Below are 27,401 nucleotides of genomic sequence, written 5' to 3' on the forward strand. Positions count from 1 at the left end.
TTGTCATTTTTGTGTAATCTTGCTTTGAAACAAACAAACCAACAATCATTGGGGGTGTTCAGGGTGAAAACATAACCTGCTTGCCGGGAGTAAATCAAAAGTATTTTAAGCTACTAATGGATTTAGAAGTGTAGGATAAATGTCAGAAAGGTACCCAGGAATGCACAGAATCACTTCCTCGTGTGAATAATTTGCCTTTTCATGGAGAGAGCGGTGCAGTGGGGGGTGGGTCCACAGAGGAGTGAATCCAGGTGGTTTCTAAACAACCCGAGCCTATGTGTCAAAGTGACAGATGGCGCCATCGGAGCTTAGCATCAATCTCACCTGATGGCTCAGCAGCGACCGGCGATGCCTGCCAGTGGGTCGGCTTTCACCAGGAGCATCGCAGGTGAGCCAGGAGCTGCACGGGACACATTCTCACGCCATCGAGCACTGATGACGAGCGGGATAAAAGTTTGCACTTAGCCACCAGTGTTTCCACGGCGACATCCCTCACTTGACACTTTCAGCGCTGATGAAAAGCTTCAGTTGACATATGACTCTTTTATCAACAGAGAAAAACAAGGTGCACTGATACAGACGTTTTAAGAGAAGCAGGTCTTTACAAAAGGAGCATTTGAGTTTGAGGTTTACATGTCTAAATATTTTCTACATCAACCATTTATTAAAAATATCTGGCTTGAAAAGTCTTTGAACATTGCATACAAACATAATAACAAGGGATTAGTGTGTGTCTGAGCCTTTCCTAATACAGTAGATATAAGCTGGCCTTGTTTGTTGCAGTGTAGGAACATTTGAACAGATATGGTGTTTACACAGGTTTGTATTATTATTAATCTAAAGCACATTGACATTGTCGTCTAAATCCCAGGAGAAGTATTTCACTAAAATAAAGAACTCTCTAAAGACTCGTCATCTAAATACAAAGATCAATCAGTTTGAGAGATAAAGAATTACAAGTCGACAGATGAAACAATTTGCTCATTTAGGGGGAAAACAAGTGTTTTTATCCACTTTTCCTTCGTCGAACGTGTTCATAAAAAGGGGAGAAAACTGTCAGCAAAGCACAAAACGTCACTTAGCAGACTTGAAGCCAATTTCTACCGGCTATAATAGCAGTACAAATGCAGTGTCTTGTATTTTCTTTCTTTGAGAATGCTTTAATTGCATATGTAGCTGCAGCGTTATGCTTGAGACTGAAAGAAAGGTTATGATTCCCAATTAGGATGAGGATTAGTTGCCATGGAGACAGCTGCCTCCAGATTCCACAGTAACACAAAACTAATTTACGGAGCCGGAGCTTGATATAAAAACCAAATTTCATTTTCAAAATGAGGCATCACTTCCCACTCACATTGGTACACACGTGTATCGCAAAGTTCACTCGAGATCTGGCAAGTGTTACATAACGTTTTTAGAGGCACACACTTCACCATATTTCCACAACTGCCCTGACATATGTGTGATATCGGGAACTTCTATTTTCGGTTGCTGACGGTAATTGTTTCTAAGTAAGGAAAAAATAAAGTGATTTAAAGACTTATACTGAAAAAAGGTGAAGAAGCAAAAAATTTGTGCCTCTAATTATATTTAATTAACATATGTAGATAATATTTAAACATAACTGAACAGACCATGACATTACAATTATACTTTCTAATAATCGCTGGTAGATAACACTGTAGGTATTCGACAATAAGTCCATTCATTTGAAAAGGGCTGACTTAGCTTTACACAGAATCTAATTACTAAGTCATCATTCATGTGTATGATTGAGTTGGCCTTGCAGAAAACATTTGATTGAGATTTGAAGTGTGTACCAAAGGGAGTTTCCCGTCAGTCAATCTGTTGAGAAACATATTATATACACTAATGATCAGTGTCCAAACTATGCTTCATCCACGAATGAGTCCTTAAATGAGCTCCGACATCCCGGCCCGTAGGGCTGCCTGACATGAAAATAATCCCTGTGCTTTCTAAATGTTTTAACATTCCCCATCTCTTAAGCCACATAATTAAACAGCACTGCTTAGCAAGTATGCGGTGCATGTTTAAGATGGCCCAGATCAACCTGAATCTTCAGCCCCATTTACTCCCCGTTCATCACTCTGCAGTACAAGTGAGCCTGTTGTCTGAAACATGGAAACAAACTTAAGCTGAAAAAAAAAAGTTCCTCAGATTCCCGGTTGAGAGCGCAGGTCGGTTGTTTCTGTTTCTAACTAAAGAGCTGTTGTATGCAAAAGCTTCTTCTCCAACTTCCAAATGTTGACGGCAAACGTAGCCAAGTCCCAGTCCTCCCATCTGGTGAAGAAATATAGCAGTCTATATTTCATTGTCTGGTATCACGACCTCCAAAGCCTCAGGGCCCCGAACTGATCCGAAAGCCAAGAGAGAGAGACAGATAGAAAGAGAGAGAGAGACATAGATGGATAGAGAGAGAGTGAACGTGTGTCTGCAAAGCAAGGTCTCACTCAGGGGCCCAGAGATCCAGGAGAACCAGGACATGTACACGTTTGTCTTTATAAGCATCCGCTCATCAGAAAGTGAAGGCGTAGACAACGCCCACTACCACTATGTTTCCAATAGTGGCGATAATGGCGATCCAGAGCCAGATGGCGTCGCTGGACATGGACTGCGACTCATCCTGCTGACCTTGTACGGACCCAGCCAAGGCAGCGGCGTGGACGCTGGCCGAGGAGTTGAAGAGAGAGTGTTCGCCGCTGTAGTCATCATTGGGTGAGGAGTCCATGAAAGCTCCGGTCATAACCGGGATCTATGAGGGGAGGGAGAAGAAAATGGAGAAAGGTCGGATACATAGAGATATAATAGAGATAGACATATTGTAATTTTGAGCACCTGTAGACAACACGTGTGTACATGTATTTTGGACGGTTCAGATATTTTGAGATGATTAATTGCTGTCTGTGTTATTTTTTAAGGTTCATCAAGATGACCTAATCTTTTATCTTCTCAATAGGTCCTTCTGTGAAATACTTTTCTGCTCCATTTTCTGGAGTCCCACCAGGGTCTACTTTGGGTCCCCTCTTGTTTACCATATAGTTTTTGTGGAACTCAACACAGGGAGAAAATTTGGTGTCCTGCTTGAAAAAACATATTTTTTTAGTTATTGGTATTTGCTGTGATTCTTATTTACTTTTATTTGTTTTTAGTAATTTACACATTTGTTATTTAAAGTGACTATTTCATAAATGTTATAATGGTAAAGGTAATGTCCTGAGTTTTTTGTTTTTACTAAAAACTAAAGCCTTAATGTGTGTATATCTGGACTGTATTTGAATGACCACATCATAACCCAAAAAAGTAAAGGATAGAAAATCTGTATTTCATTCCTTTATGTGTGGAGAGACAATTGAAATAATATAAAATATAATGTTGAAGCTTTATATCATGGGGCTATAATTATTTTTCCTAAAGAACAAATGCTGTTTCAAGTTTAAGCAGCTGAGGGATATTCTCTGAAAAATCTGCTCAATTCAAACAAGGCTTGGAGAAAATATAACAGTAACTAAATAAATAAATTAAGAACAATTTTAGAGATTCTCTTTTTGGCATCTGTGGGAGGGAGCTTTGATTTAGCAAAGGCATATTCTTAAAACCCAAGATTGAGCAGCACAGGCCACTGAAAAAGAAAACTTTTTTAATGTTGGTCTGTTGGTCAGTCCAACCTTTTGGTTTGGAAAATATCTTGACAATTACTGGTCTGCTTGACATTTGACATGTATGGTGCCCAGATGATGACCGCCAATGGATCCCTGACTTTTCTTCTTGTGCCACAGTGAAATTAACATTTGTGGTTTTGAATGAAATGTATAAACAACTGTTGGATGAATTGCAAGGACGTTTGTTACCCACATTTATGTCTCTCCTGGGACTATTGTGATACTTTAACTTCCACTAGTTAATCAATCTAAGATATTTGCTCATCATCAGCACATCAGCATGGTCATTGTAAGAATGTTAGCATCTAGCATGGCTGTAGATTCTTTACGTTGTTTCATTTAAGTAAAAGTGCAAATATCTTCCATGACTTTGCATTTTTTGAAAAACTTTGTAAAAATAGACCACTTTACTTCCCAGTGAATTGAGTCAATCAATCATCTTGCCTCTCCTGACAATCGTGGCACGGCAGATTTGCTCCTGTTGGTCATGCATTAGCAGATTTGAGTGCTAAAAGAAACGGGAGGTAACTGCGTCACGACATCATTAGTAAATGGTTACAAGGTTTCCGACCCAGACATGCAGGGTCCCACTCTGCCTCACACACCGCTGAGTGTGCCTGAGTATGTCTGTGTGTGTGTGTGTGTGTGTGTGTGTGTTTAAAAAGTAGTGCTTGATTAACATGGAATGAATATTTCAGACGTGGCAAGTGAAAATGATTTATTGCTTGGGACAATAAGAGCACAGTGTAGGTTAGCCATTAGAGCAGAAGCAACTGAATGCTTCCGTATGTGTGTGTGTGTGTGTTTTCCTTGTGTCTCCGTATAGCGGTGTATGATTGAGAAATACATGAGAGTGCATGAGAGGCGTGTAACCATGCTTTGACTGGAAAACAGACTGTGTTCTGCTGAAGACGGCTGAAAAACAATGCTAAAAATACCTCAGAGGGATGTCGGGCGCTCACATACACAGAAATTCTCTCTTGCTTGCTCATTTGCTCACCTTCTCTCTCCCTCACCCCCTCTCTCTCTCTCTCCGTCTCTCTCTCTCTCATGAACACACAGGCTAATGCAAAGGGATGTTGGCAGACACACATAGGTCCAGTCTTCCCTCACACAGGGGAAAACACTGTTTAGAAAGCATTCTGCCGCTCCCCGATCATTGGCCCCTGGTGGTGAATAATGTCATGACACATCCTGTGGAGCGCCTGCTGTTCACATGATCATGATGGAGGCAGACAGGCGTGCATGATGTCCACCAACCTGGGTCTCCCTGCCCCCCACTCACTGTAACCGAGGATTCCTCCTGCTTACAGCATCTCGATCAATCTTGATCCGTTTTTATATTTTCATGTTTCTGTTTATTTTGTTGGGTTGACAATTCAGCGGTAGGACAAGTAGAAGACACGGTAGATAAGACAGATCACAGAAATAAACCATAGACTGTATATAAGATGGACGACGCATCTCCACACTCTCCAGAACCCAGTAGCGATCAGGGGACGGAACCTGCACAAACATCAGGGCGATAAGAACTACCTAATATGATAGAAACCATCTTTGAGAAAATTCCTTAATTGTGTACTTTTACATTTTCTTTGGTCCATGTCCCGTCCATAAACATGGAGAAGGCAGAATTTATGACCTATACAGCCGCCAGCAACCAGACAAAACATACAAAACATACAAGTACGCAACATAGTAAGTGCTCATATTTAAACGTAAGCTTTCCCTCGTCTATCCACATCCATTTGTTCCACAATAACAATAACTTTATTTGTACAGCACTTATCTAAAGCTTATGACAATAACAAGTCTTAAACAACAAAAATCCAGCAAATGCACCAAAAATATTAACATAATTATGTAAAGCTTTCTAAGTAAATTACACAAAAACATGCAACTGCACATAAGAAATAAACATGTTCCGATACTTTTACTCCATTTTATCGCTGCACCTGTACGAGCTCCTCTGACCTCCCTCATCAACATGCAGCTGATTTAAATTTCTTTTCTTTCAAAATCACACCACTCTGTGATAAACACAACAATGATGAAAGATGCAGTATTCAAAGCTTCATCCTCCAAAATCTCACATTAATCTGAAAATAGGCTCTCAACACCGTCTGCATTCTTTAGATCCATGTTTTATTTATGAGTAACTCATTGTCCAAAAGAGTTGGATGTTTGCACAAATGGGTAAATGTATCATATAAAATGAAGCAGATACTGTGAGTGTGTGTGTGTGTGTGTTTGTTTGTTCCAAAAATACTCCAGTAGTGAGCCTGAATCTAAATATTTGATTGCCTGGGTTTTCTATTTTTGGCAGAGATGGTGCACAAGTGTCTTTACATGTGGATAGGTGTTTCAATTACATGTCAGCATATCATCGTTTTTCCTGGGATGCTGCTCCATCCATCTCCCTCATGCTGCCTCAACTCCCTCGTGGCTCATACATATGAGTTAAGCGCCGCAAGAAGTTGAGCGCTAATGCGACAGAGGGAAATAGAGACCTCAAGAAGCGTCCCAGAGCATCTGAGCACTTTCGTATATGGGCTACGAAGGTCATCCCCCCCCAAGCATTACTGCCAGGAAACTCATACTTGTTGGAGTGCATGGATGAGTGAGTTCAGTGATAAAGTTATACAACTGACCGAGGTTTCCTGAAAACTGTAAACGGCCCACTTTACAACATAATAGGAAACTAAATAGGTTCAACGACAAACAGTCTGGTCCTGAATTTCAATAAGTCTGTTGGAATTAAGCTTCCACAGAAACACAAAATGTATTCCCCTTGCAGTGTGGTTTAATCTCACAAGTTGTCCCGGAAAATATATTTTAAAAAATGTTAGATTCTTACTAAATAAAAAAAAAATTCTTTCAAATTTGTAGTACGCACCACAAAAGGACCCTCAAAAGGATAAGGGCTATTGATAATGGATGGAAGTGTAATATTTGAGTTCTCTGAGCAGCACATTCTACTGATCTGAAGGTAGAATCAGAACCAGTATGGCTCCATATCACTCCAGGTAAGAGTAAATGTTTTTCTGGTATGACCTATAGAGTGAACATTAAGATGGACGACATGACAGCCCCCCCCAAAGGTGAAGCCAAATCGTCTGGATCGCAATCTGGAGGCTGGCTGCAGTGTAGGTCATAAACCCCGCCTCCTCCATGTTAGGAGATGGGATACGTGCTAAAGTAAAAGGTCAAAGTACAAACCAAATATATTCAAGTGAAAAAAACACCATTTCATGTTCACATCTTTGACTGAACAACATCCATGGATTACTTCACTACATGAAACTGAAGTTTAGATTATATATAATTAAATAATGAGTGTGATTTAAGTCCGACAGGAACAACTGTCAGGAGGAACTACTCTCCAAGCAACACCAGAGGAATCTCCTAAGTCACAGAATTCACGCCGTCTTGGCCGTGAGTGACGGTCGTACCTGTGAAACACGCCACACAGCGAAACCTCCGTCACTGACAGACGACGCAGTGACGCTGCCTCTCATGTACGACTCCACCTGCTCTGCTGGCACAGCTTTGATTTATTCGTCCCAGCTGCTGCTCCCTCCTACACAGATGATCACAGTAATTGTGAAATAGAATGGACTGTAATTGCCTCCTGTGGGACGTCGCCACCAGTAAGTGCTCAGCGAAATAGCTTTGGAACAAACAAGCAAAACCCAAATAAATGTCTTCGGAGAGAGGAGAAGCCAAAACGTATACCTAACCGCAAAAGCACTCAAGCACGGCTGTTAAGACCAAATCAGACGGAGCGAGTTGGTTTTTCTGCTCCCGGGGACGATATGAGGTCAGTCTCAAATCTGAGTCGATACTCGTGTCCTTGTGAGGAACGAACTCTGAGGTGCGCTGCAGAAAACAGACACAGAGGTAGATCCCTGCCTTTTAAATAATGGACTTTGAGTTTGACATCACACGGACGATCGATGTAAACGCACGGCTGTGGATTTTCTCAACGGTCACATCTGCTCTGTTGACTTCCTCACCGCACGGACAGGTGTTACTTCCATAATGCACTTGAGGGGTCACATAGATGCCATCCCTTTGTGAAGGATTTCTTGAAGCACATGAGGTTGGACCAGGGCCCAGCAGCTTGAATTAACCCTCTAACTGTGCTTGTTTAGGGCCACAAAGCACAAGGGGGCACAAGATCAATTAATAAAACTTAACTAAGCATTTTAACTTGGACTGAAAGTATTAAACATTTAATATTTTTTATTGGACGTGTTTATCTTTTTATTTCTTGGTTGCACTTGGAAGGTTTTGGGGCCACGAAATCAAATCTTGTACGGGGCCACCAAAATATTAGGTCCGGCCCTGGGTTGTACCATGAGAAAGAGTTTTTGCTATTTTTCATATTCTGCCTCGATTCTTCTATAAATGCAGAATGGAAAAGCTCCTGAGTTTTACTATATTTGACAGAAAAGCTTTTTTTTATAGGCAATGATTAGATTTTTTTCTCTCTCTGCAGGTCGGGAGGTTTTACAGCTTGCAGCGTCACATGGTGGCCTTAATACATTACAATTTGGCCATATTGGTTTGACTTGTCATGGCAGGAGAAGCACAGGTGTTCTTTTCAACAGTTCCATTAAGCCACAACAGCGAGGCAGTGAGTCAGTGTGCACAATGACCAGGACCCAGAAAACAAAATGGAATTCAGCCATCATTTAATGTAGTGTGTGTGAGAGTGTCAGGAGAAGATCGTGTGCCAACAGACACACACACACACACACACACACACACACACACACACACACACAGATGTGATGTGATGAGTTTGGTGGCTTCTCACTGCTTCAATACTCAATCACCACCCTGCTGCCTCACATGGGTGTCACCAGACTGGACTGAAGCATCAAAACCAATGAGCAGCGCTTATTTAATCCACACTGAAAAAATATTTACTGCCCTCAGTCAATCCTTGTTATGTTGCATCATCACTGACATGTGCAGTGCGTCACATTTCATTGTTGGATTGTTTGCAAAATTGAGGACATTTTAAAGGGAACTTAACTTGGGGAATAAAATGATATGACGATAACTATATACTATGCAACTAAAAATCAATACACATAATTTATCTATTGTTTCTTCTGTATTATGTTCACTCATGTTAGCTAAAATAAAGTCTGAGAAAGGCTCATATCGGCGGCTATAAATAAATTGGACTCTATCATAGGCTGAAGAGTCATACCTTGATTCTCCCAGGTACTGTAAAACAACAAATATACCCCTATGTTACTAATTCAGCTAATTTGAATGCACAAAATACACAAAAAAAAGCATTTTCAACTGCCATCATATTATATTTCTGATGCTAGGTTTATCTCCTTTATAATAAGACCTTGTCCCTGTTTTGTTCAGTTTTAGCCTTAGCTTTATACTTTGAGAAAACGAAAATCAGACTTTCAAGCCATAGAAAGTTAAATCACCTCAGATTGAGCAGATTGTGAACAAAAACTGGCCCCTTTTTCTGAAAAGGGCTGTTAGTCGACAGCTCATGCAATTCATGACACAACAGATCAGGGAAATAAAATGGGATGAAAGTCTTATAAGACGTTTCTCCTGCAGAAAAAGAAAGAAGCTGCTCCTTCTATTCAATAGCAGCGACTTAGTGAAAACAATGAATTTGGCCAGTACTATTTTCTACTGTAGCATATTGACCTGCCTTAAATCTCCAGGGAGATCTACAGAGGTTTTAAGGAGGCTTGTTCACCCGCACAGAAGTGGTGAGACCTGTAGTTTCAGGCCTGATTCCTGCTGCTCCGATTTACAGCCGCTCTCTCATTGATTTTTCCCCTCGTCTCAGCAGCCAAGCAGCATGTTTTAATAAATCTTATAACTCAATTGAACAAGTGTAGCCCAACTTATCTGCTGTGGACACCCTGGTCAATCTGTCAGCCCAATTTAAAATTCTGCAGCTCAGGAGAAAGTTTATCATAATTCGCTGATATGATAGACACTTTTTTTTTTCCTTCTCAGTGGTGAACCTGGCAGCACAAAAAGCAGAATAGGAAATAAAATCATTTATTTAAACCATGAGAAGTGGAGGAAATAATGCATGTTCACATCTGGGATTGTTGCTCACAGAATAAATGCCGCTGCTTATACGCTGCGGTTGCGTGATGACTTTAAATATGTGATGAAACTAAATTCATCGGCCATGAAACTTTAAAAATCCACCACAAACAAAGGGTGAGTTCTTATTCCTGCCGGATGAGACGTGAGATGATCACACGGACAAGGGTTTTTATCGACGAGGAAAAGTGAAAGATGGAACGAAACACAGACACACACTCTCTTTTCCCCTCCTGTCTCCTTCTGTGTGTGTGTGTGTGTGTGTGTTGTTACATCAGAGCAACTCTAAATGTTCTATTGTCTGATTCCTGCTAAGTGACTTGAGTCTGCGCTGCTTTGGTCTGTGACTCCTCGAGCTGCAGAGATTCCGTTCACACGGGAATAAATACAGAAGTCTAAAACTAAACATGACAACTGCCATGTTTCGTCCTCTGACAGAAGATGAGGAATAAGCGGTGCTGGGAATTCAAAGTATTGTGCATGTTAAAGAGAAGTCTGTTTTTTTTTCTTCCAAAAACAATGAATTAAGAAAGTCAGACAACAGATTATGAAAGACCTGTCCAAAACTGTCAATGAAATACACTGATACACTTTATTTTGGCATATTTGAACTTGATAAATTAACCATCCCTTCCTTTGTTTCAAGATACTTCTCAAAATGTACAGAAAAATGCTTTTTCTCCAAAGCCGAAAGTTGTTCATTATTCATACGAGCACATATTTTAAATATGCATACACTGGATTATGTGCAGCATGTGTTTTATGGTACAGTTTACACCAAAGAACACGTCATGCTATAGCGATGGAGATTTCTTCGCTGTGCAATGTCACACACACATTCGCGGGGCGTCCTCATGTATTTTGCATTGCGAGCGATTTCAGTTAAAACACACCCAGAGGAGTCACATGTCACCTCTCCTCTTCAGTGGCGGCGGCTGAGTACAGTGATGAGTGGCGATGGGCTGCCGGTGGAGGATTTGAACGTCAAGTAGGACACAAATATGAGCTTGACGTGGCAGAAAGAAGATACAGATGTGACTAATATCATCAATGCTGTATTTAAATACTCAGCCATGCTAGTGAGACAGTGAACTCACAACCTGGAACTGGGACACCTTATATATCAATTAGGGTTATTCATTGAGTTAATGCATGTGGAGAGCCTCTTCCTGCAGGAGCCTGAGGGCGAATCAGGAACATTCAGTCCACCTGTGATGGTGTTACCCATTACACTATATGAGCATGAGCCAGTCAGCCTGTCTCTGTTTGTCTGACTTCCACCTCTTTTGCATCTGTTTGTATCTCTGTCTGTCTGCAGGATTACTTCAAACCTACAAAACTGATTTCCATGAAGTCTTCTGGAGGGGGGGGCATTGTCCGAAAGAGAAACCCATCAAATTTGGGGGTGGATCCAGTTAAACATTCAAAATGGATCCAGGAAGTTTTTCTTTTTTCATTTTCTTAAACATGGCAATACAAGGTGTTATGGCCTGGGTGGAGATATGTGCCTTCCAAGCCCCCTTCAAGTTAACTTCACCAAGGAGGTTTTCACCCCTGTCTGTTTGTAAGCAGGATTATGCAAATACTACTTGATGTTTTACCACAAAACTTGGTGGGAGGATGAACTATGGGTCAGGAAAGAGCCCCATAAATTTTGGTACAGATCCAGGAGTTTTGTTTTTATCACTTTCTTTAAATTATGAGATAAGAGTTGTTGTATTTTTCCAACATTTTTGTTGATTTCTCTGAGAATAATTCATAGATCTTGATGAAAATTACGGGCATATTAAAGGGAGTGATATTTATCTAGTGAATTGAAATGTGGTTTCATAAGGGGACTGTTGGGGCTTGGTGGAGGTATTTACTCTACTGAGTGCCAGTCTAGTGGATTATGGTTTTTCATTTGCTTATTTTCTCTTAGTTACAACGAATTAAAAGTCTCAGCTTGTTGACCTGCCTCCAGCTGAACATTGTGTTGGATTTCAAAAAACTGGCTGAGTCACAAACCAATAAGTTAGGAAAAAAAACAACATTCCTTCCGTTGGTCCTGTTTATGTTTCGTATCACCTAAAGTATTTTCTCTTGCGTGTTCAGACATCTAAGAAAGTTAACTTTATGTGAAGCGCTAGCTTGCAGGCAAAATCATCAAAGTGCAGAAGGGAGAGCTGCACACTAATGATATAGTGTGCGGAGTCTCTATAGCTCAGAGCACACAGTATTGAAAAATAAAAATATTGCATCAGTGGTAAGTTTTCCCCTTTTTTCAGGCTTTTCAAAGAAACTTTGCATAAATCAACACAATTTCCAATTTTCTGCAGCAGATGAAAGCAGCGTCCTTAATCCTACCCTGGTTTGATGCAGTAACGTGTATTTCTGGAAGTATTTCTGGAACGATTTCACTGCTTTGCATTGGAAATATTGAAGGAAGGTTGTATGAAGAAAATCACAAGTTAAAATACCAATATAAGCATACCAGAAAATTGCCAGTGAATCTAATGAGGGGGAACAGTGTGAAGGGGAAAACCTCACAGCATCACAACCCCACTGAACTCTCTGTGCATCCGTTACTGGCTCCTTCCACGTCTGCTCATTCACTGTGCAACACAGAGAAATTTCAGGCATGGAGATGGAGGCCCTTAATTGAATCTCCACTCATGTAAGACTTGGTTCAGGGTGAGGTGCAGCGTATGTGTGAGAGAGGGGTTGGGGGGGGTGACCCTGCATAGCCCACTCTCAATATACAGAGCGAGCAGAAAGACCCCAGTCCACGTTGATCTCTGAGGTGCAAAGCACACGGCAATAAAATGAAGAAACATCTTTGCCTCTGTCCGAGAGATGACGAGTAGCTTTGCCTCTCGGCCTCTATAGCTACGTGATTTGTGGCGGCGCTCTGTCCCGCTCATGTGTACGCATCCTTTCAACTATTCTGCCATTTCTAAATAATCATTAGTTGGGATAAGGATTGTGAGAAATTAGGACTCGCTCTCGGTTTAGCTCAACCATCGACCGGATCCCTACTTTTTCCGATTTAGTTTCCCACATTTTCATAGTTCTAATTCTATTCACTGTTCATGTTGGACAGCATCTGTGGAAAAACGTGATCTCCAACTTAAGAGATTTGTAGAACAGAAACATATTTTAAACATCATCAAAAGCGAGTTTCAGCACAGAGAGTTGCCCCCTGCTCGACGGGGACTAATCCAGTCACAGCTAATGAATCAAAGTGCGCTTATATCCAGCATGATGCTCAAACCCGTAATGTGCTCCACTGGATTTTTCAGCTTCTCATTGATATGCAGCTCCTTTGGTTTGGTTTTTGCTAAAGACCAAAGCTGTTGTTTGAAGGCTCCAGTTGCATTAAACTCTATTAATGTCACCACGATGTTGCTTGGGAGCTATAGGGAACAGAGCGTTCACTTCAACCCCCTCAAATTCATCTCATGTCAATTCTCTCGCTTCAAAACCCTAAGAGGCTGAGAGGAGACGTGTGTGCGCTGCCCTCCATGTCCATCAAACCCCTGCGGGTCACGCTCCCGGAGGCCAGACCCTCACTCTGCCGTCTCTTTGAACTCTCTCTTGCTCTGACCTCGTCATCGCCGGTCTAAAATCCTCTCCCTCCCGGCTCCCAGAGGCTGCAATATTCACTTCTTATCTTGTGTCGGCTGAAAAGTCATCTCCCGGAGAAGTATAACATCTCCCGGCCCCTCTCCTTTCTAAATCATATCAACTCTCTGTATCTGCTCTCACGTTCCCTTTCAGCTCTTCATTTATTTCCCCGTGTCGACGTTATTATGAGGCGGTGGTCTCAGGGACCATATAGCGCAGCCCCTGCAGTCGACTCTTGCACACTCCTATGGCAGCCATGCAGTATGTTTGATTGCTGGTGCTAAATTAACAGCATCTCACAGCATCTGCTTCATCTTTATCAGTTCATTCCCCTTTTTCATGGATCATTTGTATTCACACATCTCTGCTGCTCTCATTAATGCCCTGTCTCATTAGCTGTGGAACACAGAAATTAAAGTGATATGTATTCCTTGCATATCATTATATATCTGCACTGACAGCATTTGACAGATGCTTTAAACCAAAGCAACTTATACTGCTACTGTAAGATAACTCCACTGGGAGATGGGACTGAAAGGTAGGAGGCGTTATTCATAAGCACTTGCACATAAACATGCAGTTTATATGTACATGTGTTCTATATTGTTTATGTTAACATGCACATAAGGCTGCAGGCACACATTAATGTGTTTGCAGTTCTGCCTGGTGCAGAGTATTTGAAATTGTTTTGAGATACAGTTTGACAACTGTTTAATGTTCATAGGCTATCAGACCATTTCATAGACCAGAGGAAAGAGGAGCATACTGTATCTTAAATATATATATATATATATATATATATATAGAGAGAGAGAGAGAGAGAGAGAGAGAGAGAGAGAGAGATCTTCTTCCCACTCACTTCTCCACGCACTTACGTATACAATCAGATGGATGGATGGATGGATGTGTGGATGTGTGGGTGGATGGATTGATGGGTGAATGGATGAATGGATGGATGGATGGGTGTGTGGATTGATGTGTGGGTGGATGAATGGATGGGTGGATGTGTGGATAGATGGATGTGTGGTTGGATGGATGGATGGATGGGTGGAGGGGTGGATGGATGGATGGTTGGATGGATGGATGTGTGGATGGATGGTTGGATGGATGGATGTGTGGATGGATGGATGGTTGGATGGATGGGTGGAGGGGTGGATGGTTTTCTTTTGTGTGGTGACTGTTATTGTTCACATATTTGTACTACACATGTACTCTGAATGTTACTGGACTGCTCCACTAGAGGGCACAACTCAATTTAAAAGTAGTTCAATTGTGGAACCTATCACCATAATAAATGTATATGTATATGTATAATCTAATATATGTTATTGATGGCACTTCTATTGGACTTCTGTCCGTCCTGGGAGAGGGATCCCTCACTTGTGGCTCTCTCTGTAGTTTATTTTATTTGGGTAGTTTCTCCTCACTCTTGTAGAGGGTTCAGGTCACAGGATGTCGTACGTATGTTGTGATTTGTGAATATGGGCTATACAAATAAAATCTGATTGATTGATAATTGATTATTGGTGAAAATTCCACCTCCCTCTTTGATAAGCAATCTTTCCTGTTGTGCGCCACGTGCCACTCTGCTCTGTTCCCCTCGCATTAGTGCCAGCACCCTTCCTGTCAAATATAAATTAAACATAACACGTTTCTATTCCTCCGGGGTTCCATCCCTCCATTGCTTGTGTATTCTAACTCTATTTTTACAATAAAGGGCCTTACAATTATTTCTTCCCTTGTTCGGTTCCTCTCTTGTGTAATAACCCGCCCGCTGCCGTCGCAATCCGTCAATCTGACAGAGAAACATGATTAATCATTCTCTCTGTTAAAGCTAAGAAGCTGCTCACAAGCTGAATCCCACTTCCATATTAATTCTGAGCAGGTTTGAGTATCTATTTTGCTCATAATGAGAAGGAGACAAAAATTAAGCGTACTTGAAAGTAAGTGTGCATAATAAATACTGCTTGTCTCAGTGCGATGCACAGAGGAGCGACGACAGCAGCTAAATGAAGATCTTGGAAAATAATTAAAAAAGACATAAATATTTTAAAACATTTGTCTTTTGAAAATGTGCATTTTGATGAGTCTGTGCATATCCCACATTTATATGTATGGACACAATGAAAACTACATTGATTTCTGTTATACCATGTCAGAAACAATACAGTGTGGGTGTGTCAAAGCTGACTGGTTTGATTCGGTTCAGGTATCTCGACCCGGTTGGTTTGGTTCATTGGGCTGGTGAGACATGTGTCAATCAAACCCTGGTATGGAGTAAACAAGTGAACCAAGATAATCTGACAGGATGAGTCAAGGGAAGATCCAAGATTTACTCTTGAAAGGTTTATATGGTATAAAACCAAAGAAGTCCAAGCAAAGGATTTTGAGATTGTTTGCACTTTGGTGATTTTAGGATGGAAGTGATAATCAATTATTTTGTAAACACCATAGATAAATACATAAGGGTTAATAAAGTTGTGTATGATTTGCCATCAGTTTTTCCATATGGGTGGATGACAACCGCCAAAACTGTTGAATTAGTGACTTACATTGTGTCATATAAACATCTCTTTTTTATTTATTTATATTAAATCAGTGTAAACAAGATGTGGATCAGAAGTAAAAAGTTTGAGTCAGACCCATGTCATTTTTAAGGGTCAATGTCGATATTGTTTAGAAAGTTTTAAAAAATTGTCAGGAATTTCTGATATTGATATATAGGCCAAACTCTTATGACAATGTCATTAATTTGATATTTTAAATTTCAACCATAATGTTTATAATAAATAACTATAAATACAGGGAAAACAATAATATATCCCAACATATAGTTCTTGAATTCGAAAAAGAAACATCATGATTTTTATCCCAACATTTAACATAAATGCACATCAGCATTGTTTATTCTATAAATTAAAAGCAAACATAAACCGATATGTGAAACTCTGGATTTTTATCAGCCAACAGATAAATCAGATTAAAAAAGCTTGATTGTTCCCCCTTGGTGTGTAGTACATTCTCAACATAACTAGTGTGTTGTGAATTGTGATATAACACTGACCACTCACATTGATCTCAGCCTAAACTTCCACATGTCGGAATATTAATACTTGGACCTTTGCTTTACTCAGTTTAAAATGCGGCATGTTGGAGTTCAAAAGGAAGGAAAAGCTTGAGAATATGTAAATAGCTACATTTCGAAACACTCTACCAGACACGAGTGAATGGCAACAAAAATATTAACCGCAACCTGACAAATGTTCTCGACTTTGTTGAAGACAAAGGAAACAAACTCGAATGTTTTCCGACAGCATGACCAACACAACGGCTGCAAACGGAAATTGGTGTGTCACCGCCTGTGCAATACCCCTGTACGGTGCATATATACCCCTGCAGGTTGGCATCAGCATTTATGAATGGTTTGCCGTGTGCATTTCCCCTGTGGGAGGAGGTGGGTGGTGGGGGGTGGGTTGGGGATGTTATGAATTTGTCATGCGTGTGCCATGTTGGCCTAGTTACAGTACAGTGTTTTCAGATACTGTGAAAGACCAGGAAGTGCTCCCTCACTCGGCATGTCGTCTGTCTTTAATTAATGATTCTCGCAGTGTGTTAGTGTTTCTGTGTAACTGTGCATGTACAGTATGAGGAACTCAAGTAAAATAAAATAAAAAATTCTGGTAGTTAATGAATAATGTGACAATTCATGGTCATAACAACACAAATAAATAATCCTACTTCCTACACACACAAACACACACTTGCACTTCAAGGTGCAAGGTGATGCATCTATATCACAAGGTGGACATGAGGACATTGGATATTGCCTGTATGTGTGCATGTGTGAAATAAATCGATGTTATCTAAGTAATGTGCAGATATAAAACAATATCAACGCTTCTAAACGATACAATCTTTTAAAATGTTTCTTTAACACACAGGTGGGTGATCCTCTACAGCATCGACCCTGCAGGAGCTGAGTAATGCTCGCAGAGTAGCTGTAAGCCCAGATGGATACGTAACATGCACCCTGTTGTTGCGTTGCACTAAAAGTTGCACCATGGAGAAGCTCAATACTCAATTCATCATTCTGTTTTTTTCTACAGGAACAAAACTCCTCGAATGGTGATAAAAAGGTGGTGGTTGCTGCACCTCTGTAAACAGCTCGTGGGCAGGACTGTAAAAACATGAATCTATCCTCAAATCCATTTGCACTATTGAGATTTGTGCTTGGGAAGAAATCTCTTTCAAATAGAAAAATCAGTGTATTTAGCTTGAGCACATGACTGCGTCAGAAAAGAAAAGCTACGAGCCTTAGCCGTGAATTGATTCACGGCTCCTTGTAAAGGTCATGAAAAATTCATAGTCTTAAGAAAAATCTAAGTTAGTGTACTTCTCCACCACTCATGCATACCAGTGGGCATTCCAAAATATTTCCATATGTAATACAACTGACTGTAAGTGCCTGATTCATCATCTGGACATTAAAGTTGCATGAATCCAAAATGAGAAGGTCACAGTCAGACCTGCTTCGTATAAAGCATCATAAGAAAAGCGGAGGATTAACCGAAGCTTTGGCTGCTGCTGTCATACAAAAATAGCGTCTATAAAGCTTGTGATGTGAAATGTCAAGGAGCTACTTGCAGAAAACATCAGCAACACATTGTAGCTACTTCAGCAGAGGGGATGGATGTTATTTACCTTTTGGGAAATACGTCAGCAAGAAAATTGAAAGTATTCCGTCTGCAGCTTAAATGATCGGACAGCAAACGACGCAAAATGAGCTATGAGACTAATATACACTGATTCCTAATCTGAGGCATAAATCCTGGATAGTGAGATGCTGCACTGATAGTTATGAGATTGTTTTCGAGCTGCGGCTGCACACGGGGACTGTCTCTGAAACCTTAAACGCTGCCCTGCACTCTAATCTAAAGAGGGGATTTTTGTCTTAGGCTAACAGTATTTCTCGGGCAGTGAAGGTACATTGTGTGCAGCGACCTCGGGGTCATTGCAGATTGATAAAGAGGTGAGTGAAAGGGAAGGAAGAAAAAAAAAACATGTCTGTATCCAATGTCATTTGCTTCAGGGCAGCTTTCTTTGAACAAAACCCAAGGTCAGAATCAAAGAGCAAATGCCCAGCGAAAACAGATCGAACCAAAAGCCGGTTTTGATGTTGGTTTTATGATCGAGGCGTCGTCTGAAGTCACTGGGTTTTCAAAGCTCGACAGAGGTGAAAACTGAACCAGAAATGCAGTTGTCCTATAAAGTGGAAAACATTTTTCTTCAAACCGAAAGCAAATCATTCTTCCTCCTTCTCATTTCAGTTTTTCCTCACAGGGATAAATCAGTGAAATTACACCCATAGATGAAAACATTTTTAATTGACGTCTCCCTGCAAACTGTAAGAAGCTGTGCCGGAGCCTCACTACATAACACACTTGTATAGTTTTATCACTTTCTGTTTAGTATGCTAATGATTTCAAAAATGCATAATGATCCCAATAAATTACAGCAGCCGTGGTGATGCTTAACTACAATCATAATTCATCTCTGCCTGCTCTCGATAGTGTGTAATCAGCTGCTGCCATTCAAGAGTTTCGCCGGGTCTCGCCAAAGCAAAGCAGCCGCCCCCTGTTTAGCTCCTCGTAATTTCCACCTGTGTTTCCCATTTCATCAGAAGCGCTGCTCAAGAGCTGAGTTTAGATTCGCATTTTATGTGCGCCTTAAAGGCACAAACGTCAGCATGCAGAGATTTTTATGATGAACAGACTGAGGCAATATCCGTCAAAGTTTTCTCCCCCAATTGGCTCAATTTTTATTTCCAAAAAAAACGTATCGATACGAATGATGGAGCTGCTTTGAAATTATCTCAGGGTGGGTGGAGAGAAGAGATTATTTATGTAGAAATGCATAATTCATGCGCGTGGAATATCACAGTCACAGTGATATAGGAAGCAGCATCCAGTTACGGGGCCAGGTCTATCAGGGAAAGATGTTATTACTTCATACTGGGCTGTCACAGTCCATTAAGTCTCCCTTTCATTCTCCCCGGGACTTCTTTCCATATGCAATCACTCATTTCAGGTGCAAAAGACCTGAGAGATGTTTGTGTTTACAGTGCAAACATGTAACATAGGTTAGCACTGAGACACTGTGAGATTAGAATAATGTGGCAGCTCGGTCACATTATTGTTTTCACCAATAAAGTCCAGGCCATAGGCAGTTATAGTGATGACGGCACAGTCAAAATTCATCCTTTTTTAGAAAGTATGGGACTTCAAGCCTCCGCAGAGATGCTACAGTTGACATTCACCCATTCACTTTCATCCAGCACTTTGTCAATCAGTCATGCATCGGATTCAGGCGCTGTTAGCACGGCCGTCAGGGGCAATTTGATGTTCAGTGCCGTGCCCTCAGCATGCGGACTGGAAAAGCTGGGAATCAAACCACCGACCCTCTGATTAGTGGATGACCCGCTACCATCTCCTGAGCCACATTTGCTAAATGACGTCATGGCTATATCATTGTTAATCAGGTTTTTTAGCAGTGCTGAGCAGCAGCTTGGAAACTGCCTGGAACGTAAACATGTCGTCTTAATGGGCCACGTCTCAGCCACTGTTTCATTCTTTGTCTGACAAGAGGAAAAGAAAACCATGTGAATGAGAGAAGCTTTATCGTCACTTCAGTTGTATTAATACTAAAGCACCACAACTCATGGCTGACACTTGAGCTTACATATCCCATCTGGCCTGAGAACACCTTAGGATCCACAAAGAGCTGCAAAGCATGGCTAGGGAGAGACATACCCTACTTGCCGGCTCACGTATGGATGGATGCACAAATACAAATACGACACAATGACATCATAGAAATGCTAGACATCGCATTATGTCATCTAGTGTCACACAACGACCACACATGGTCCAGCCCCTAGACTGTGTTTAAAATGGACAGCATGTCTTCACTTCCTTTTATTGTTTAAAAATGAAGCCAAAATATGCCAGAATATGGGGGCCGCCATTTGCACTTATGTCGTACTTAAGAGTCACAGTCGATGGTAGTGAACGTGGTGTGAAGTTCCAGTATCGAGGTCATCCTCATACACACGCCTGACCAATCATGAGGCAGTCTCAGCTGGCAATCATGATGTTTTTTCCCATCCATTAACATAGAGGAGGTGGGGTTTATTACCTACACTGTAGCCAGCCACCGGGGGCCGATCAAGATGGTAGCTGTCATGTCGTCCATCATTATATACTGTCTACTGTCCAGCCGTATGCTTGGTTTTTGACCTAGTCTCTTTTTAATGAGTCTTTGCCTTGATCGTGGGGAGGACGACATAAATCAGTCAAGAAACCTCCGACCAAAATAGAGCCCATGGTGTTTTGTTCTGAACGCTCCTGCCTCCTGTGTATTCGACATGAGGTGCATCCATCAAGTGAGCGTAAACTATGAAGTGGCCGTGCTGGGAGGAGCCTGAACTGTCCTTCAACCCAGCAGTGAAAATCATCTATTAATGGAGGTGTGTCAATCAGGGTTACATCTCTATTGCTGAGGGGCTTTCTGTTCGTTTTGTTCCTCATCCGCAGGGTCTGTGTTTACATGTTGCTCACTGCTCCTTCGCAGCTTGAAAAATGTCTTTGAATGCTCCTGCTGGCTGGTGTTCATATTACACACACAGGGACACACACACACACACACACACACACACACACACACACAAAGAAAAAATTCATTGTGGTTTGATTGTTAACATTATTCTGTCCTTTCTTTGCATTTTGAATGAATAAGATTATAAGTGCAGGTAAAACAAAAGTATATGAGACACTGAAATGAAAAGACTAAAGTGCTATAAATAGAAGTAACACCGAACAAAGACGGATTCACCCGCTTCTCGTCTAATTCAAGTATTGATTTCTCTCCTGTGCATGCACCTTCCGCTAATTGATTTGTGTTGATTGTTATTCATTCAGCCATTAACAGCCCTGCATAGTACTCATAAAAGTGCAAGTTTTCACTATCTCAGGACTACAACTTTCGTATAAAACCAATTGCTGAAAAAAAGCAGACAAAAGACCAGAGGGGAAATGAACCCTTGAGATGAAAAGGCTGCTGTGCCATTATTACACTCTTCAAATAAGCCTCCACGATAGAGACCATGATCTTTTTTTGTTTGTTCTTTAGAAAAGGGACAGTCTGGGCGTGAAGAATGCACGTTGAGATAACATGATTATGTAATTGAATTTGTATGCAATTGAGAGCAAAGATGGTCTTGATATAGGCCTTGTGGGTGCTGCTATTTTGAAAAGGATTTAATAGGAAAATAATCTAATCTGTGAACTATTCAACTTTCATTTCCATATCTCGCTTCGCATCGTGGGGTAGCGATGCACAGAAAAGCCTCCTCTCTGTTTTCAGCCAGTCTTTCTCTGATCTTGTGTCACTTGGTTCAGATGTTTATTTGGATCTTTAAAATGTAAGGAGCTGTAATTATTCAGCAAATTATCATAGATTGTTAATAAAGATGGACGATATATGTCTCAAATTCCTCCCATTGTAAAAAAAATGAAGCAAAAAAAACATTCTGGATATGGTTGCTGCCAACTTGTGCTTTTGGGACTATGCGTAGGAGTTCTTGTACTATGGATTTTGAGGTCCTGCCAATACACATATTCGACAAATCCCTAGGCAGATGTCAATCATGATGTTTCACCCTGTTTTCATTGCATTAAATATCTAATGAAAACCACATTTACCAGTAAAATGAACACTAATATATTTAACGTCTCCACTAACATGGAGGAGACAGGGTTTTTAGACTGGCTGCATTTACAAAACTAAGAGATCCATTCTTTAGCTCATCTGATTCTATTCTCTGGCACTGACTGTATAATCCAATCATTGGGCACCAAATTAAACCAAAGCGTATCCGCTACTCTTCTATGCTCCCGATCTCAGGTCTTGGTGCCGCAGGTAAATAAAGATGGCGTTAAAGTTGTCAACCTCTCCTTCCATCCTCAATATTTCAATCTCGACTGTTCTTCGTAAAATGAGAGGTGATGGAACACCCTGTCAGATAGAATGACTCAGAGCCACAGCCTCACTGAATAAGTAATTGAGTTATGTGTAATGTTGATTGTCTGTCATGAAAAGACAAAACATCTGAGGTGAGAGACATTTTTGAATCGACCACTCAGACATGAAAGTAATGGAAAGGAAATAAACACAGAGTTGTGTTCATATTGTTCTTTTCTGTCTCATGGGATCAAATGTTGTCCGTACATATATTGAAAAAAAGGTCTATGCCTGCATACATGTGTGTCCACGTGAATGTAAGTTGAAGACCAAGGCCACTGGGTCAGTGTAGACTGGATAGACAAACCCTGATGTGCTGCTGCCCTGTGTGGCAGATCTGTCAGCTGAAACAAGTCCAAGATTGGCAGCCTGCCTAGGATGGCTCCGGAGTCTGTCTACAACACGTCAAAGTTGACCTTAGCATCAGTTAATAACACATTGGCTTTTTCCTGCCCTTATCATCTGCCATTTTAGTCATTTTTGAATGTCAAACTATTTCACCGAACAGAAAGAAATGCACAAGTGAGAGCAAGTTTAAAATAAATCTTGATATCATATCTAAAGAGCTGTTTAACACAACATTTTAGGTTCAGTGTATTTGAAACGAAGAACAAATCGCCTTATTGCTTGCAGCTTAGTATGCAGCAGCTTCATGGTGATTGTCAACTATTAATCCATGTTTTGTAAGGCTGCAGTATGACACCACTTTCAGTCAAATGGAGGACGCCCTTTCAAACTCAGGTATTGTTGGTAGATGAAAATCCTTCACCAATACACAAAAGCGGAGAAAGCTATTAAGCATGTTTCTGTGATAAATGGGAGAGCGACAAATGCGGCAGAACAAAAGCCAATTATCTTACCACTCTGAACTGGTATTCTGTACAGTGGTACACACGAAATCCATGTATTTGTCCTTCAGGATGTCTTTTTGCTAAATGAAAGCTTAGTTTCTTCTGGAAATTCAATTTTCCAAGATATATCACTAATGAGTTCAATGTGTGCTGTAGTGTGCTGCAGCAGTAATGACCAACGCATCCACCAAACTATTCGTTCTTTATCCTTTTTGCTGTAGGGAGAAAATATAACCAGCTCCTGTGAGTTGGAGTTTCAAAACTTTCTCTGAGTGTAGGAGAGAACAGTTGTGGCAGCATCCGTCATGTTTCAGAGACAAAGTAATGGCGAAGGTCCAATGATTTGCAGGCAGCAGGGCAACACTGAGATGGATTGGCAAAAAATAAACCATTGTGAACTCAGTCCTCAAAACTCCAGGGACATTTGCCTGACTTTATTGACAGTCACCATTACAGAGTGACTCAGGGCATTGGGATGAATTTCACCTCTGTTAAATTAGCCATTAGCTCTCTGAAGGTGCTGAATTGTTATGGAGAAAGAATGGATGCGGGGGGAAAAGTGGGTAGGAGTGAATAAATAGGATGGTATTATGGGGAACTGGAGGCAAACATTCATAGCCTTACATAAGCAATGTCAGACTAATGAGCAAGTCTTCAATCTACTCTCCAACAATTGTTATTCCACCTGTTTAGCATCTCTGCTAACAGTTTAGTACAGACCAAGCTAGCCACTGTATTAGCTGTCTTAAGGTCATGTTGCAGATGTGACATTTTTAAATGTCAATTCGCTGTAAGGACTACCTGTTACCCTCTATACTGTATGGAGCACCTGTTACCCTCTATACTGTAAGGACTATCTGTTACCTTCTATACTGTATGGAGCACCTGTTACCCTCTATACTGCCAGGACTATCTGTTACCCTCTATACTGTATGGAGCACCTGTTACCCTCTATACTGTAAGGACTATCTGTTACCCTCTATACTGTATGGAGCACCTGTTACCCTCTTTACTGTAAGGACTACCTGTTACCCTCTATACTGTATGGAGCACCTGTTACCCTCTATACTGTAAGGACTATCGCACCTGTTACCCTCTATACTGTAAGGACTATCTGTTACCCTCTATACTGTATGGAGCACCTGTTACCCTCTATACTGTAAGGACTACCTGTTACCCTCTATACTGTATGCACCTGTTACCCCTATGTTAGGACTACTGTTACCTATACTGTATGGAGCACCTGTTACCATCTATACTGCCAGGACTACCTGTTACCCTCTATACTGTCAGGACTACCTGTTACCCTCTATACTGTATGGAGCACCTGTTACCCTCTATACTGTAAGGACTACCTGTTGCCCTCTATACTAGGGCTTAGTGTTACCCTCTTTACTGTATGGAGTACCTATTGTCCTCTTTACTAGGGCTACGTTTTACCCTCTTTAGTTGAAGTGCTAACTGTTACCCTTTATGCTGAAAGGGCTAACAGTCGCTCTCTTTACTGAAAGGGCTAACAATTTACAAATGTCTTTATCTGACAGGGACCCTACAATTATCAATCAGTTTTGATATTATTAGATTTATTTCATCCTTATCAATTAATCAACTAGTTGCTTCAGCTTGAAATGTCACATGCATGTTTATGTGATTAATTACTGTGTTGTAGTTTCCCATAAGGACTGTTGTTAGTGATTTTTGACGGTTGAGTGATGCTGTCAGTAATTTCACAGTTTATAAACTGGGGAATTAAATTTCCTTGTTTTCACAGTCTTTGGTCAAATTCTTGACTGTTTCACATAGTGCTTCCACTTGTATTTTGTTTTCCATTGGAAGCTTGTTTAGTTTGCAGCACAGCACAGTGGGGGCTGAGCAAACCTCCTACATATGCACCAAAGTCCCCCTGCACCAGCTTAGTGGTTTCAAAGACTGTAATATTCAACCATTGTGAATATACACATAGTATTCTGCCTCCTGCACACTGCTACACAACCAACGTTTTTAGACGCACATGAGAACATCACATCCTAGAAGACATTGTAGTTTTGTATTAATTTCACGTAAGGTTTTCACAGAGCAAGTGAAAAGTGCTGAGTGATTTTAGGTAAGGTTTCATGCTCTCGGTTTTTGATCCATCTCTCTTTCAATCAGGGCATATTGGACAAAAAAACTATGTTCAGATGTCTCCTTGCTAATGTATTTCTATTTAAGGTTCCCTCATTTATAAAGATTTGGGAGCATTTGGCTGAGTTTGGCCCACAGAGAAGCCACTGGCAGCGAAGATAATGCTGCGATCCATTTTAATAGCCGTTGCGCACAAAACGGCAAAGCAGATGGCACCAGACAAACCATAAGCAGCCAGACAGTGAGAGAGAGAAAGGGGAGGGGGCTCAGAATACCACGGCTCCTAATGAAAACAAACCACGTGTCTGCTGTAAAACAGATGCACAATAACCCATGTCCTCTATGAAGCCAAAATCAATTGGGTGGAACGTGTTCCAATGCATCGCTATGGAAACAATCATTACTAAGTATTTGGAAAAGTGACACAATTAGTCCTGACGTCTTGGCCCAATTAGACTAGTGCAATTTATTTATCATTTTGCTAAAATACAAAAGATACACTGCAACAATATGAGCTTTTTTACGTCAGCCTTCATTTTGTTGGTCTAAATATATTTTTCTTTTCCTTTTCTTTTACCTTATTGCTTTATTGTCCTGTTTATGTGGACAAAAACAAAACAAATTAATGAATAAATGTACGAATAAATGAAAAACAATCAATAACAGGCTACATTTACAGAGGAAGTGAATGTCTTTGTGCCCTTTAAAGCTCCCTGAAACTTTATTTTTTATTTAACCACCCAGGTACGTCATGTCTGGGAGACAGAATTTTACATATAAATGTATGTATGCATATATATTTTGTGTCAGTCTCAGTCTTTGTTGTAGATTTCTGAGACAGGATCACATAAGTACAGAATGTCCATGTCGGACCTTATTAAAAAAAAAACTTTGAAAGGAAATTAAAAGTACAAGCACCACTATAATATCCTCACATCCTACGTAGGCTACAACAAACACGTTGAGCAACACTGTGGGGATACGCACTGTTTATTCCAGCAGTCGGATCAAAATGAAACATGATGCTGTGTCTTCATGATCGATTGTGTTCAATTCTTCTTTCAATCATCAGGTGACGAAGCTCCAAATTAACTTGTTGACCGGCCACGCCCATGAAATCAACCTGTACGTATTAGTGAAAGTAAAAAGTTGACTGTGAGGAGGGAACTGGAGGAACATGACTCACCTGCGCAGCCATGAATGACAGATCCATACTGTTGCTCCGTCCAAAACGTTCAATGAAAGATTCAAACGTGCGTATTTTCTCCTCTTATCCCCCGAAAGAGCATTTACGCCTCAGGCTGTTGTTTTTCTCTCCTCCTCTTCTCCTCCTCCTTCTTGTTGCTCTTTATTTTCTTCACCCGGCTTACATCCACCGGCTGTGCAAGTTGACGGACTTCACGTGAGGAGCATGTCGTAGGTTGGAGAATAAAAAGATGATGATGATGAAGAGGAGGGAGATAGAGGAGGAGGAGGAGGAGAAGGAGGAGGAGGAGGACAGAGAGGGAGGAAATGAAGGGGAATAAACAAAAAGAGGGAAGAGAAGCAGAGCCGGTGCAGAAATGAAGAGATGGGGATGCGAGACGGTGTGAGAGAGAAAGTGCGTGTGTGTGTGAGAGAGAGAGAGAGAGTGTGTGAGAGCGAGGCAGTGGAGCTGGACTGTCACATAAAACGAAGGAGGTGCAAGTCACTCCCTCTCTCCCTCCCTCGCTCACTCATTCACTCTCTTTTCTCTGCCACTGTCTCTATTTTTGTCCCTTTTCCTTTTTTTACTTACTCCCATCGCTCCTTCTGTATCTGCCTCTCCTTCTGTGCCTCCTCCTCCTTTGCCTCCAGTCATTTTTCTTTTTTATTGCTTTTTTATCCTCCTCAGTGAAATGTACACTACACAGACAAAAGCACATGAGAAACCTTGTCCACATACTTTCATGTGCTTTTGGTCTTGGGGTTGATT

The 27,401-nt window shown here is 41.0% G+C and overlaps 1 protein-coding gene across 1 annotated transcript; it reads right to left on the reverse strand.

Annotated features, from left to right (window-relative positions):
- Window positions 1-528: 528 nt before the first annotated feature.
- LOC118116548 (uncharacterized protein C14orf132) lies at window positions 529-27,166 on the reverse strand. Its single transcript, XM_035168304.2, has 2 exons — window positions 26,634-27,166; window positions 529-2,773 (listed from the first exon to the last, which is right to left on the reverse strand). Exons 1-2 carry the CDS (start codon window positions 26,658-26,660, stop codon window positions 2,537-2,539), a joined length of 264 nt encoding a protein of 87 aa, XP_035024195.1. The 5' UTR covers window positions 26,661-27,166; the 3' UTR covers window positions 529-2,536.
- Window positions 27,167-27,401: the final 235 nt, after the last annotated feature.

This window comes from Hippoglossus stenolepis, chromosome 10, assembly GCF_022539355.2.
Source record: "Hippoglossus stenolepis isolate QCI-W04-F060 chromosome 10, HSTE1.2, whole genome shotgun sequence".
Lineage (NCBI taxonomy): Eukaryota > Metazoa > Chordata > Actinopteri > Pleuronectiformes > Pleuronectidae > Hippoglossus > Hippoglossus stenolepis.